The sequence below is a fragment of the Gossypium raimondii genome, chromosome 5 (genome assembly GCF_025698545.1).
Source record: "Gossypium raimondii isolate GPD5lz chromosome 5, ASM2569854v1, whole genome shotgun sequence".
Lineage (NCBI taxonomy): Eukaryota > Viridiplantae > Streptophyta > Magnoliopsida > Malvales > Malvaceae > Gossypium > Gossypium raimondii.
The window spans coordinates 21610255-21624767 of NC_068569.1; the positions used below are offsets into that span (position 1 = coordinate 21610255).

At 35.1% G+C, this 14513-nt stretch overlaps 3 protein-coding genes across 8 annotated transcripts; all 3 read left to right on the forward strand.

Moving 5' to 3' along the window:
• Positions 1-375: 375 nt before the first annotated feature.
• LOC105769884 (NAC domain-containing protein 16) lies at positions 376-4122 on the forward strand. 4 transcript variants are annotated; one of them, XM_052631283.1, is made up of 6 exons: positions 376-830; positions 1434-1711; positions 1805-2936; positions 3290-3645; positions 3751-3782; positions 3882-4122. In XM_052631283.1, exons 1-4 carry the CDS (start codon positions 632-634, stop codon positions 3634-3636), a joined length of 1956 nt encoding a protein of 651 aa, XP_052487243.1. In that variant the 5' UTR covers positions 376-631; the 3' UTR covers positions 3637-3645; positions 3751-3782; positions 3882-4122. The 4 variants fall into 4 exon arrangements, with proteins under 4 accessions (XP_052487243.1, XP_052487242.1, XP_012446287.1 ...); XM_052631282.1 differs by lacking the exon at positions 3882-4122 and having other exon boundaries at positions 3751-3861; XM_012590833.2 differs by lacking the exon at positions 3882-4122 and having other exon boundaries at positions 1805-2491; positions 2594-2936; positions 3290-3861.
• A 145-nt stretch (positions 4123-4267) lies between these two features.
• On the forward strand, positions 4268-6764 carry LOC105769887 (GDSL esterase/lipase At3g27950). 2 transcript variants are annotated; one of them, XM_012590839.2, is made up of 5 exons: positions 4268-5139; positions 5317-5520; positions 5711-5886; positions 5995-6265; positions 6355-6764. In XM_012590839.2, exons 1-5 carry the CDS (start codon positions 4947-4949, stop codon positions 6600-6602), a joined length of 1092 nt encoding a protein of 363 aa, XP_012446293.1. In that variant the 5' UTR covers positions 4268-4946; the 3' UTR covers positions 6603-6764. The 2 variants fall into 2 exon arrangements, with proteins under 2 accessions (XP_012446293.1, XP_012446291.1); XM_012590837.2 differs by having other exon boundaries at positions 5711-6265.
• Positions 6765-7789: 1025 nt separating this feature from the next.
• Positions 7790-14398, forward strand: LOC105769886 (cleavage stimulating factor 64). 2 transcript variants are annotated; one of them, XM_052631285.1, is made up of 10 exons: positions 7790-8168; positions 8357-8435; positions 8653-8827; positions 9839-9872; positions 9956-10188; positions 10271-10348; positions 10891-10926; positions 11025-11513; positions 12101-12244; positions 13810-14398. In XM_052631285.1, the coding sequence occupies exons 1-10, from the start codon at positions 8138-8140 to the stop codon at positions 13960-13962; spliced, it is 1452 nt and encodes a 483-aa protein (XP_052487245.1). In that variant the 5' UTR covers positions 7790-8137; the 3' UTR covers positions 13963-14398. The 2 variants fall into 2 exon arrangements, with proteins under 2 accessions (XP_052487245.1, XP_012446289.1); XM_012590835.2 differs by having other exon boundaries at positions 7793-8168; positions 12101-12349.
• Positions 14399-14513: the final 115 nt, after the last annotated feature.

Here is a 14513-nt window from a genome sequence, read left to right on the forward strand (position 1 = left end):
TAAGTTTTTTTGATGATTGTTTTGTTATGAGAATTAGTTAATTTAATTTTAATATTTGAATAACTCAATTAGTATTGATATTGTTATCGGTCTAAGAAAATATAATTTTAAATAAATTTAAACGTATTTATCCTCTTATTTAAGAATTTACTAAATTATGACTTTTTTTTATTACTTAATTCTAAAAAATTACAATTTTCAACGATAGTTGGATGAACTTAATCGTAATTTACTAGTAATAAATTTTTTTAACATATAACTTAATTCACGCACCATTACGTTACATATTATATTTTCAATGGAAGGAAGTTTCCACGTAACGGAGACTTGATCGAATTAGTATTAGTTCGGTTCTTTTATAACCTAATCTCTTCTTTTTCTTGTGGAAAACACCTTGCTCCATTAAGTCTCCTTCCGAATTTTCTTCTTTGACTGCAGCTCTCTTTTTTATTTTTTCTACCCAACCCCCAAATTTGCTCCAGTTCTTTTTTTAATATAATATATATTTTTCTCTAATTCTAAATCATGTGAAATAAAGTTTGTTTTGAAATCAATTTTTGCTTTCTTGTTGAGAAAGCTTTTTTTTTTTATCATAAAGAAAAAAAAGAGAATTTTTTTATCATCAAGAGAGATGACAGTGGCGGCGAAAGCTGCGACGACTGGTTCATGTTTTGGCGAGGATCAAGTGTGGCCACCGGGGTTTAGGTTTCACCCAACTGACGAAGAGCTGGTTCTTTATTATTTAAAGAGAAAGATCTGTAGAAGAAAGCTCAAGCTTGATATCATAAGGGAAACTGATGTTTACAAGTGGGATCCTGAGGAGTTGCCTGGTAAAGTTTTCTTTCTTTTTCTGACCCTCAAATTATTATCTGATTATTGGCTACATGTTAAGTTTAACTGATAATTGAGCAAATATATCCGTTGACTTTTTTCCCTTTTATTAAATTGCTTTTTCTTTTTTGTGGGTTTGTTTTGATTTTATCTGTTATTGTTTTGTTTATCGTATGGGTTTGTATTGTGAAGAATATGTGGCTATTCGTTTTTGTATGTTGAAATTGCTGTTTTTATCTCTTCATTTTTTTCCTTATTCATTTTAGAACATCCTTGGATTACGTTGACTTTGGTTTGTGCAATAATTCTACTGTTTGTTTGTATGAATTTTTATGATGGAACTATTGGCCTATATGATTTATTCAGGCTCCATAGTCCTTAAATCAGATTAACCAATGGGGTTTTCAGATGTCTCAATGATTCGTTAAAACAGTGGTTTGTTTTTGTTCCGATTCGAGGCTCTTGATTCTATTTGTCTTTTAGATGGATTGCTTGTTTGAAAAACTTTAAGCAGTAGCTAACGTTTGTTGGTTTCTACTTTCCGATTTTGCTTTATTTGTTGTATTAGCGGCTGTCTAATGAGCGAAAAATATGTTATACAGCACAATCAATACTGAAGTCTGGAGATAGACAATGGTTCTTCTTCAGTCCAAGAGACAGGAAATATCCTAATGCAGCAAGGTCAAACAGGGCAACTGGACACGGGTATTGGAAGGCAACAGGAAAGGATCGTACTGTTACCTGTAATTCTCGGACAGTTGGAGTCAAGAAAACGTTGGTTTTCTACAGAGGGCGTGCACCTATTGGTGAGCGAACTGATTGGGTGATGCATGAGTATACCCTTGATGAAGAGGAGCTCAAGAGATGCCAGAACGTAAAGGTATGCGGCTGAAGAAGTTTGCCAAGAAACTTTTCTAGTTTTAGTCCTGTATATTTCTTTTTATTATTTCTCTGTTTCTCTTTTGCATTTCAGGACTATTATGCTCTTTATAAGTTGTACAAAAAAAGTGGACCTGGCCCTAAAAACGGAGAGCAGTATGGGGCACCATTTAAAGAGGAAGAATGGGCTGATGAGGAATATGCTAGTAAAGCGGTAGATGTAATCACCCCTGTCAAACATCCAAATGAGGCCTTTCCTGATGACGTCGAAAAAGCTAAAAATCAAATTCAATCGCCATTGAATGATATTGAAGAGTTTATGAGGCAATTCGCTGCTGAGCCTGCACTTCCCCAGCCACAAGCTCATTTTGACAATATATTGCCTCGGCTTGCTGGTGAAGAAGAGATACAAAGTACTTTGCTGGACACATCTCCGAGGGATGTACTCCTTCCTAAGCCAGTTGAGGTTGTACATGACCATGCAAGCTTTGAACTCTCCCAGTCACCTACATCTCGTTTGCAGTTGCAAGAGGCACCTGAGGACGCATCTGTTTCTGATCAATTTGAACAAATTCCACAAATATGTGAAGAGGACTTCCTGGAAATTGATGATCTCACCTCCAATGTTGAGAAACCTGCGGAGAATGGGCTGCAGTTCAATGACTGGGATGGACTGGGTGAATTTGATCTCTACCATGATGCTGCAATGTTTCTACAGGACATTGGACCTATTGAACAAGGAATAGTTCCATTCTCATATACTGAAAATATGATAAATCAGGTAAGTTACCCATTGGAACCGCAATTGCAACACCAATCAAATACCTATCATATGGATCAAGAACTACAGTTCCAATTGAATGGCACTGGTGTTGATGAGCAGTTGCAGCTTCAATCGAATGCCTTTGGGAATAATCAACAGGTGCAGTCTCAATTGAATACAATCGGTGATAATCAGCCTCAATTGAATGCCTTCGAGGATGGTATATTAAATCAGGTCGGTTATCAATTTCATTCCTCTGCAAATAACATGATGGATCAGCAATTGGTACCCAATTCAACTGTGGATCAGGTGGATTACCATTTGCCATTCCAGTCTTTTGGAAACGAGATGGAGCGACAGCTCCAAATGGATCAGATCAATGGTTCAATTTGGATAAATGATCAGAGTGGTGATGTCTTTACTCCATCAGGATCGAATCTTGGGAATGCCTCTTCAAGTTCAGGTAGAACACGTGCGGAAATCAATGTGCATTCATTTGTGAAATTATCTTGCATTCAATGAACTGTTTTTTTGTTTTGGACAAAGTTGTTGTCTTAGCCTCTCCTTGCAAAGTTCTTGATGAAATGGTTGGTTTGGTAGACATGCCAAAAGTCCACATGGCAAAAAGCCTTTCTTAAAAATGAAATTTGAGCCTGCTTCAAGAGCTCTTCTGATACGACTATTTTCATTTATAGTCACTTATAGTGATTAGAATGCAAATATTCAACTACTTTTTTGTCATTGGAAAAGCTAGTCTCTCCTTTACTGCTTTACTGTATAATTTTGCTTATATATGGTTATTTTGGTCGTCTTTAGGTTTGGTGTACAATGGTAATAATCAAGATGAAGGTGACAAAAACGGCGAGGGTGCAAGCCGATTTTCTACTGCAGTGTGGTCATTTGTGGATTCAATACCTACTACTCCTGCTTCTGCATCTGAGAGTCCTTCGGTAAACCGGGCCTTTGAGCGAATGTCTAGCTTCAGTAGGTTGAGAATGAATGTTAGAAACACCAATGCGTTGACAGTCAATGGTGGCACAACTGCTCGGAGGAGAAGCAGGAATAAGGGGTTCTTTTTCTTTTCTATTTTAGGTGCATTGTGTGCCATATTATGGTTTCTGATAGGGATGGTTAGGGTCGTAAGGAGTTCGATCTCCTCATGAAGATATAATGTAAGTGGGAAGTTTTGTTAGTTATGTTCTACTGGAAAGTTGGTGAAATTGTTGCATAGTGAAGTCCAAATTTGTCATTAAATTAAATAGTTTTTAATGTCTCAGGAAGAAGTGTTAGCAGAAGGAAAGCATAATAGGTACCTTGAAATTTCTTTGTAGTAGGCGTCCTTGTGTGTCGTAAATACCGTATTTATATTTAGTTATCATGTTGAAATCTCCTCTCTGTTTTTGACAAGGGAAAAGTATGAACTGAAGCAGTCAGTCAAGCAAATTTTGCTCCCTTGTGCGGCCAGCTAACTACTATGATACAGCATCTTTATCTTTAACATAGGTAATTAAATTGTTTGGATATGGCATGGCATCCTTGGGGAAGAGATGTTAATTGTCTGTAATTGATAGAGATCTGGTGTACTGCCTCGAGAAATATAGGAGATATTATGTTTGGTTTAGGTCGGACCAGTTGGTTTGGCCTGTAAAGGTCTTGTCTTGAACAGGAGGTAAAACATTTGGATGGGTCTGATTTAGCTCGAACTGTAATTCAATAATAAAAATTATTTTAATTTGATTTAAAATTATAAAAATATTAATATAAATAACTTTAAATGATGATAATGATAGTAATAAAGGTAATTAAGGTTTGGGCATAAAATGACACTTCTATTTGATCTGTTCCATGAAAGTATTTCTAGATGTGGGGGCTAATTTAAAATAATTTATTGAGACGTATATCTTGGTTCTTGAATAAATCTTGTAGTTGTAGTCCTTGGGTTCTTGCCTTTGATCCGCGGTAATCGCCGGTAATTATAACTCCAAAGCTGTGTGGCATATCATATTATTTTGTTCCAAATATAACTTAGAAAGAAGGAAACACGTCTTAGCAGAGTAAAAAAACAGACAAAAGAAAGCATTTAAATCAACATGGGGCAAAGGACCTGATTCGGTCTGACTAACGTATCATGATGCAGGTAAAAGTTTTAAGCCAGTTTCACAGCTTACGAAGGGAAGAGATGAGGCAGGCACCTTGGACTTATCCGTGATGGATGCCTCTATACCCCCATTTCAATGCTTACTTTAATGAGTTCTCTCAATAATATACATCTCTAGATAAAACTTCTCAACTTCGATCTTAACTTCCTTAAAGTATAAAGACCTCATCTTTCTATTTATGTAGTCTACGCCTCATACATCCCGCTTTTACTTTATAATATAATAAGACTGTAAAGGTGCTATTGGCAAGGCAAGTATGGAGTCTATGAGGTTATTTTCTGTCTGGTCTTTTTGTTTTGACACTAGTGGCACTAATGATACCGGCGAGTATTGGGAGGGGTTGGCAAAGATGCAGATTTCCAGCAATATACAACTTTGGGGACTCTAATTCAGACACTGGGGCTTGTAATGCGGCAGTGGCTGAGATTCCATCACCATATGGCCAAACCTTCTTCAAGCAACCTTCAGGACGAGCTTCTGATGGTCGTCTCATCATTGATTTTTTAGGTTAGTAGTTGGCTGCTTATATTCCCACTACGATGCAAATGGATATTATCCCTGAATTTTTCTAAGAATCTGCCCGAACTCAGTTGGCTAGTGCTAGGCTCTTTGCAGCTTATATTAGAAGTAGAACTAGTAAATTCATATATTACTGACAGTTCCTTATTATATTACCTTGTGCAGCTGAGAATCTGGGATTACCATACCTGAGTGCCTACCTGGACTCAATTGGGACAAATTTCAGGCATGGTGCTAATTTTGCAACAGGTGGGTCTTGCATTCAACCTGCGTGTGGATATGGCCCATTCAACCTTGCAACGCAAGTTTCTCAATTCATACACTTCAAAGCTCGCACAACTGCTCTCTACAACCAACTCTGCCTCAACCGTGAGTTTTCTTCTCTGCATTTTTGTACATAAAGCACTTTATCATATAAAAGATAGTAGAGAACAGGTGGGTATGCAGGGTGGACCATTCACGCGAAACCCTTGGGGACGGGGTAGCTGGCAGAGTGATGATGGAGGGGTTGGTATCTCTAAGAAATGAAATATTTGAATTTGTGAATGTTGGTATACAGGAAAGATAGCAGTACACTGTATTGATCTTCCGAGACCTGATGACTTCTCAAAAGCTATATACACATTGGATATTGGACATAATGACCTAGCGTATGGTTATCTTCAACATCGAGCCGAAGGAAGAATTCGAGTTTCCATTCCCAATATGCTTACCCTGTTTTCCCAAGCAGTCCATGTAAGAAAACATGGAATGCTTCTTGAGGCTTGCAAAAAATGCACGGTTTGTAGTAGTAGTAGTAGTAGTAGTAGTAGTAGTATTTACTTACATTTGTCTATGTTCCAGGTATTGTACAGTGAAGGGGCTAGGATATTTTGGATACATAACATGGATCCAATAGGGTGCTTGCCTTTCAGTGTTATGATGTACCAACCAAAGGCTCACAATGTGGACCGAAACGGGTGTGTGATGCCTCAAAATGAGATGGCTAAAGAGTTCAACAGGCAGCTTAAGGACAAAGTGTCCCAGCTGAGGACACAACTTCCTTCAGCGGCTTTCACTTACGTTGATGTCTATTCAGCCAAATATGCTCTAATTAGCGACGCCAAACAACAAGGTAACTGTCTGAAAGTTGTCACACTCACACCGATCAAAGTGGTTGGCAATGTGATGGTGGTCTAACTGCCATTGTTTTGGTGATTGCAGGATTCGTAGATCCTCGAACGTTTTGCTGTGGCAGCTACGGACACCATGGTCACCATGTTGATTGCGGGAAGAAAGTTAATGGAACAGTTTATGGGAGTTCATGTAGGTACCCATCAAGGCACATTAGTTGGGATGGAATGCACTTCACAGAGGCAGCCAACTTGTGGGTTGCAAATCGCACACTTAATGGCTTTTTCTCCGATCCCCCGGTTTCTATCGACAAGGCTTGTCATCGGCCACAACTATAGGTTGTTGCTAAAAATAGGCTTCAAATTAAATATTTTAACTGTAGTTGTCTTACAAAATCAAAATAAAAAAAATATTTCTCTTAATATGCGTTATTATCAAACTCTTGTGTTCTTCTTTTAGAGAAATAAGTGCCTTCGTTTATGATTAATATTGTTCAAAAATTGTGAAGCTATTCTAGTTTTTCGTGCTTTTATGGTATGTTTTGTACCCTATAATAGAATAAGACTATAATAAAATATTATTCTATGAGATTGAAATAGAGCCGACTGAAATAGAATGAGCGTAACGTTAGTTTGGTTAAGTGGAATAGAATGAGTGTTATAAAAGTATTATTATGTTTAGTTCAAAAAATAGATATTATAAATTTAAAGAAATATAGATTAAACTAAGTATAATCTGAATAGTGAGAAAGGGAGTAAAATATTATTTTATTTTATTGAATACTAATATGATTATTTTATTTAATATTAATATTAATATAAAATTTAAATTTATTATTATCTTTTTATATATTTTAAAATTTTGTATATTATTTTTGTAAACAGTGTTTTTTATTTTATATACTTTTTAAATTTATTATTATATTTTTTGAAAATATTTATGTATTTTATATATTTCTTTAAATTTTTAAATTAGGATTAAATTGAGAACATTTATAAATTTTGAGGGTTAGCATTTTTAAATTATGACTAAATTGATATAATATGTAAAATTTGAGAGTTTAATTTATTATTATATCATTTTTTAACTGCCACTGTAAGATGATTACTTAATTTGTTAATTTTTATTTTGAATGCTTAAAATAAATTTTTTAATAATTAAATAACTATCGGTATAATTTATTTTAAATACAAACTTGTATACTAAATATCTAATTTTATTCTAATACACATGCCATAGAATATTTATATTTTATAACGATAATATAAAATTATTCGATTTAATTATTTTTTGTAATTACCGATTAAATTTTAACTAGGTTGGTATAATATTATTTTAATCTAAAAAAATCTAAATTTGAGTAAGCTAAAACATGTTGTAATCTGAATGTTTAATCATAAAAAAATGTATAACGAGGTTATTGAAAAAAAAAAAAACTTCCTCGTAATTATATTCCATTTACTTTTTGCATTTAAACGCCAATACTATTTATGATTAAACAATCATTATTGTTTTAGGAGAAAAAAACAGAAAACAAATAAAAAGTAGGCAAAGCCTCCAAAAATTGAAAAAACGAAAATTACTGAAAAGGTGATTAAGCAGCATCCTGCCTTCATTTCCTTTTGGCTGGAAGTTTTGTCCTTCAGATTTCACAGAGAGAAGAAGAAATCAAGTTCTTGTTTCATTTTTCTTCACTTTGTCGTAACTGAAAAATACAGAGAAAACGAAAGCCAAATCTTTGGAGAAACCAATTTAGCGTCCGCCCATTGAATTCGAAAAGAGGCGGAGGAGAAAGAGCGATGTGAAGGAAGAAGAAGATGAAGCCGCAGCGCCGCTTCACCTTCTTCTCCTATTGATTTCCAGCCCCCTCTTCATGGCCTCTTCTCAGCATCGCTGCGTTTTCGGTCAATCTCTCTCTGATTTGCTTCTGGTTTTTTAGATTGCTTTTCTGTTTAATTGCTGAGAAATTTTTTAACAACTAATCACATGATTTTATTTTTGTTTTCATTTTTTAATTGATGTTATTTCGAAGGGCTTTTTTTCCCTCTTAATGAATTTAGTGAAATTTGGTATTTATTTTTTTGGTTGGCAGTTGGGAATATACCATATGATGCTACTGAGGAACAGCTTATAGAAATCTGCAGGGAGGTTGGCCCAGTTGTTTCTTTCAGGTTTGGAATATGGGGAAAAAAAACCTACACACTCATTCACTAAACATGCAGATAGAAACATTTATATATTCTAGCTCCCTTTGCAAACTAGTTTGGGTGCATGCACTACAAAATATCTTCATTAAGAATCTTTGTTAACTTAATTTGAGATGAAATTGCTTTTTGGAAGATATATATATTAATGTTCTTCATTTCTAATTAACCCTCTTAATTTCAGATTGGTTATTGATAGAGAAACTGGTAAACCAAAAGGTTATGGGTTCTGTGAATACAAGGATGAGGAGACAGCTCTAAGTGCACGAAGGAATCTTCAAGGTTATGAGATCAATGGCCGGCAGTTGCGAGTTGATTTTGCTGAAAATGACAAAGGCTCTGATCGAAACCGAGAACAGGTGTACTCTTTTTTTCTGCATCTTTTATTTTTTTCATCAGGGTGATAATTTAGCACTGTCATAGTTTCTCTTCTCACAGTGACATTGGTTAGATGTGATTATATGAACACTGGTTTTGATGACACAGGCAGTGTAGGTAGCTATTTAGTATTGATTAATTTAATTTAAGCCTACAAATACCTAATTTCCCTCCATTCCAAACTGTTTATATCTGTATTTTAAAGTGTAATTTCAGTTACCTTGGCAGAGTATGTTTCCAATGTGATATCTATACATCTGAATTGGTGCTAATGGATGGTCTATGCAATTTTTATGCTAATGCCTAGGCTCTCATGCATGAAATTTACTTTGATCTGTTGGATGATATAAAAAGATGTTTGCTCTTGTGTATGTATTACTTGGTGCAGTTCAGGTTACGCTTATAAGGTTTTTAATTTTGAATTCCTGTATGTTTATTATTTTATCAGGTAATATATTCTAGTTCTTAAAAAAAGTGATAGAAAGGACAAAAAAGCTGCAATGAACTTGATGTCATGGACTAATGCCTCCACATTCATATCCCTGCTGAAAGAAAGAGAGATTAATCATTATATCTAGGACAAGCCTTCAGCCTTCTATATTAGACTGTCATCGCAGAAATTATAGGAAAATACAAATTGTGATAAAGTTTTTTATGCTTATGTAAACCAATAGTTGAGATCTGCTTGCAAGGATATGTTTGCTAAATATTTTAGAGACTTTTAAAGTTTGTTATTTGGCTTGAACCATTCTATTGGATGATAGATCTACTATCATGCTTCATACTGACAATCTAACTCTCTGGCCTATAACCTTGGTGGTAACTGAGGCTTATTCCATTGCAACAAAAGCCCATGTACATGCACTATCCTACTGCTTTGGATTATATTTCTTCAATATAATGGTTTCTTCCTTCTGTTTGGTTTGATTTTTTGGTTTTTCAAAATTAGATTTTATTTATAAGCTTAAACAGTGAATTTTGTTTTATTGCAGGGCCGTGGTGGACCTGGACTGGCAACAAACTTTGGTTAGTATTTATGTTTCTTTCAGAATATATTCTTTTTTGAGGAATAAAAGCTGATTTGCTCCTTTTTAACTGACACATCACAGACCCTCAAAAACAACTAGGAGGCCAAGCAGTCCACGGCGAATCTTTTCACCTGCAGCCTATTGGTCTCCATTCAGCTATAACTGCTGCTGCTCTCATGGCTGAAGCTCTTGGTGGTGTGCAGCAAAATCAAAATGCTTTGCTTAGTCAGCCAGTACCAACCAGTGACCCACTAACACTCCATCTTGCCAGAATGTCAAGGAACCAGCTGAATGAAATTATGTCTGAGCTGAAGGTAAAGCTTTGAGCAATACATACTGTTACATGGAGCTTTGCTCCTTTAATTAATTGTATTCTTTCATGTCTTCTCTCAACAGAAAATGGCTACACAAAATAAGGAACTAGCTCGTGAGCTATTGCTTTCAAAACCTCAGTTGCTGAAAGCTATTTTTCAGGTATTTTTCATTGTTTGGTGTTTCTTTAAAAGAAACTATGCAGAGATAATATTTATCTTAGACATTTAATATATATCTCATATATTTTCATCTAGTGTCCCTTAATTAAAAATGGTCCTTTAAACACTCCAAATTCCAAAAAGGAAATGAGTTTATTGTTATAAATTCAAACCTTTTATGTTTATAAGCTGCATGAAGAGAGTTCTTGAATGCATCTAATGTGTTTTGCGAGGATATGTTATGTATTTTTTCATAGCATTCAAGTTATCATTTATTACTGCTAGTTTTCTGACATGTTCATTTTACACATGACTATTATGCAATTTAGTTTTTATTTTTTCACAAACTGTTGTTGATAGTTCAGCACATGGTCTTGAATTATGTCCTTTATTTTTATAACACTGAAACCCTTGATGTTAGAAAATCTATCAAAATAGAAAGGTGTTCTTTGTCCTTACAGAAGTTTTACACGTTTTAAGACACTTTTATTTGATAAAGATATAGATTTGTCTTACTTCTTTGCCTTTGCTTTTGCTTTTCAGGCTCAAATTATGCTTGGAATGGTTACCCCTCAAGTGGTTTGTTTCATTGTCTCAAAAAAAGAAAAAAAGTTAGCTGTTTGTTCAGTGCTTTGAAGTTTTGTTGCATAAAGAAAATTTTATTTTGAATTTTGCAGTTGCAGATGCCAAACATAAGACAGCCTCTTGGTCAACCTGCACAGATTCCATTACAGGATGGCCAGCATAGTCTGCAGCCAACAGCACAAACTCTTTCTCCGATGGTTCAGGCTGGCTTGATTCCTAAAGTACAAAGTCAAATAGCTTCTGTGCCTCTTAATTCTTTAGCTCGCAACCAAGTTTCCGCTACCCTACAATCAACTTTGCAGCCTCGGACACAGCTTCCACAACATTCCAGCAATTATGTTCTACCACCAGCCGCTGCACATTCTGGAGTTCCCAAAATTCCTTCTTTAAACACCTCTGTTAGACCACAAATTCAGGTAGCAAATTCTTCATCCTTGAACCAGCAATTGCAGCCGTCATTGCTGCACTCAGGACAGCTTGCAACTGCTAATTTAAGTCACAGCAGTCGGATGGTCTCGCCAAATGTTGTCATGCAATCAGCTCCTCTGCCTCATCCTTCCTTATCAGATACCAGCTTCCAGGTGCAAAAGCTTCTTTCACAAACTTGACCTAGTCTAGGACATGCCACTAGAGAAGTTTTAGCAATGGTTTATGTTAACTACAAGCATGCGTCTTTAGATTGTGTTCTGATTTGTTTTAATATAAATTTTTTTAGGAGAAACCATCAAATTATTAAATTTAAAAGTTTAATAATTTAACAGTTCCACATGTATTTTTAGGTTGCCTTTTGAATATTTAATAATAAAACACTGTTAGTTCCATTGTTTTGAAACTCAATCAGTCAAATCCTGCCAAGAGATATTAAGTTCAAGTTAGGTTTTAAGAAAATCTCTCTTATGCTCATGCGAAAAAAAATTACTGAAAAGATGGTGAGTGGTCTCCATTGAACACATATTTTCTCTTTCCTATTGTTGAAAACATATCGATGGATCCTTGCCCCCTTCTTTGCCTTCCCTTTCTGCAAACAAATTCCAGTTCTCTCTTGTGATCTTTTTGAGTTTGTTGCAATAGGCTGTATCTTTCTCAAATTAGTAGAACACTGGTTTTTATTTCTTTCAATGTCCTAGTATTTCATATTAACTTCTTTTTAAAAAAAAAAAAAAAACAGCCTGGTCCCTCAATAACACCTGGCATCGCGGAGAAATCAAACATTGTTCAAAATCATTCAGAAGCAATAAGTCAGCCTCCAAAAATGGTGAAATTAGATGGGGGAAAGAGCAGTTCTTCCTCAGTTGGGTTGAATGTGACCAATGTAAGTGGATCTAAAACATTGCAAACATTTGGTGTTGATTCAGCACCTGTTAATCAAGTACCTAGAGCACAAGAGGTGCAATATGCTGAAAAGCAGATTTCTCAGGTACTGTATACATGGTGATATCACATTTTAAATTATATAATACTTTGCTGTGAGCTCATTTTCTCATGCATCATTGCTTCAGCCTTAACGGCTGAAAGATCATTCTCAGAGTTTCAATGGCAGGGATTAGATAGGTTTCATGCAAAAGAAATATAGTTCCTGAAATGATCTTTTATTGATTTAGTTCCTGATATCTATTTAATCATTTTGGCAATTCCCAGAAATATTAGTATGAAACGGTGATGAAAAATTACATATCCCAGACATCTTGATTGAGAAGTGAATATCATCTTGCTAATGATTTACTTAGAAAATGGCTGGGTTGTAATTTAGATGTCATCCTATGTTAAGCTATTTCTTTGGTCTCATTGTTCCAAAAACTTGAATGTGTACTGCTTTAGTTGTGTCTAATGAATGGGGAAGTAAAGCGTATTAAAGTTCAACCTGCTATTGAATGTAGAGTTTTTGAAGTACTTGCTAGCATTTAATACCATTAAGTTTAGTGCTTTGTCTAGTTATCAAATGTAAATCTGATCTGTAATTTCCTTTAAACATAAGTCTCTATGTTAAGGAAAAACGTTGTTGGTATTTTCTTCTGTCTTCTCTTCTTTTCACTATTGACCAAATAACAGAGATAAGATTTGTCGCAGTATCTTTACCGAAATACATTTAAAGGTTATAGTTAGGTCTGGAGGACTTTGTAAATGCTTGCAGTCTTCTTCAAGAGTAAGTTTAACTGTTCAGTTGTGCACATCTGATATTTTGAGTACTGTTGGATTGAGACAATAGGGTTTTCCAGTAGTTTTTCACTGTAATGTGTATCTTTGTGAGTGATTGGATACATAAATGGCTGATCACTGGTACATGTTATAGTTGACTGTCAGGTGAACACCGATCAAGTTATTTGGAAGGTAAAAATTAGTAGTCTCTAGTTGATCTTTGGCACTTGAAAATTTTCTATAGTAGTGGCGTGAGAGCTTAGATGTAAATTTTAGTTTAAAGGACAATTGAATTGATTCCTAGATCATCAATTCTGAAAAATCTGAAGGTACCTATCCTTGTAGTGTGGTTCAAATAATACTTTCTTGAAACTAATTTGTACGGTGATAAATAGCCAAATGCGTGCTTAATTGCTTGACAAACCAAATTGATTGGGGGGCAGTTATGGACATCTGGGATATGATTTGGTTTGGTAGACATTTAAAAAATCCTGCAGTAAGTTTCTATAACTAAGTTATTATAATCGTGGTGCATGGTTTTACAAGCTTATGCAATCTCTCTGCCAGTTGTCAATATGGCTTTTGACCACAACCGTGGCCAATGTGAAACTCTTTGCTTACCTATAGGAGAAATCTTTAGCATTATTTATTTATTTAAAATTTTGGAATACTTTGTGCAATTTGTGGTTGATTTGACAATAATTTTGAAACTCACGATTCACACCATTGTTTGTATGTCAGCCACAGCTCGCACCTGATGTTGAGTCCGTCTTACTGCAGCAGGTGTTAAACCTAACACCAGAACAGCTGAGTTCATTGCCACCTGAACAACGTCAACAGGTCATTCAACTCCAACAGGCACTTCGGCAAGAGCATATGCAGCAGCCATCATAGCAGGTAGGCTTCCAACACCAACTATTGTCAACAGTGTCATCTTCCATCATTTTTTAAACTTTCTGGAAGAAGTGCTCTGCTGTGGGTTCATTCAAATTCTCGGTGCTTGTAAAATTACCATTTATTCTAGATACGTTTAGAAAATGAGCATGTCTCATTGATGTCACATTATGAGCTTGTTTCTTGAATACATGAAAGAATCGGTGAGAGGAAAAAGGAAAAGAAAAAAAATGGAAATGAAAATTTTGTCTTATCTTCTCATTCTATGCCCTTGGAGTACTTGTTAGTGTTAGTGATGTATTATTTGCCTTTAACTGGGCCTGTGGTTTACATGGGGACAGGCGATTTCTTCTCTTTTAACTTCTTTCTATAGCCTGGAAAGATAAACTTGGGATTTGCTAAAAATTTTCTGAATTTCATTTTCATTGTTGGATTATGTTGGATGTATGTGTTTGAGTGTCTCTCTTGTTAAGCTATTTTAGCAATGATATGCAGTCTTGGTAATTTAACCCTTCCAGAATAATTTATATACAAAATAGATTATTAACATA

Coding starts and splice junctions, on each gene's coding strand:
- LOC105769884 (XM_052631283.1), top strand. CDS start 632: ATGACAGTGGCGGCGAAAGCTGCGACGACTGGTTCATGTTTTGGCGAG. Junction 831..1,433: donor GGATCCTGAGGAGTTGCCTG/GTAAAGTTTTCT, acceptor TATGTTATACAG/CACAATCAATACTGAAGTCT. Junction 1,712..1,804: donor AGAGATGCCAGAACGTAAAG/GTATGCGGCTGA, acceptor TTTGCATTTCAG/GACTATTATGCTCTTTATAA.
- LOC105769887 (XM_012590837.2), top strand. CDS start 4,947: ATGATACCGGCGAGTATTGGGAGGGGTTGGCAAAGATGCAGATTTCCA. Junction 5,140..5,316: donor TCTCATCATTGATTTTTTAG/GTTAGTAGTTGG, acceptor TACCTTGTGCAG/CTGAGAATCTGGGATTACCA. Junction 6,266..6,354: donor TAGCGACGCCAAACAACAAG/GTAACTGTCTGA, acceptor TGGTGATTGCAG/GATTCGTAGATCCTCGAACG.
- LOC105769886 (XM_012590835.2), top strand. CDS start 8,138: ATGGCCTCTTCTCAGCATCGCTGCGTTTTCG. Junction 8,169..8,356: donor TCAGCATCGCTGCGTTTTCG/GTCAATCTCTCT, acceptor TTTGGTTGGCAG/TTGGGAATATACCATATGAT. Junction 8,828..9,838: donor CTGATCGAAACCGAGAACAG/GTGTACTCTTTT, acceptor GTTTTATTGCAG/GGCCGTGGTGGACCTGGACT.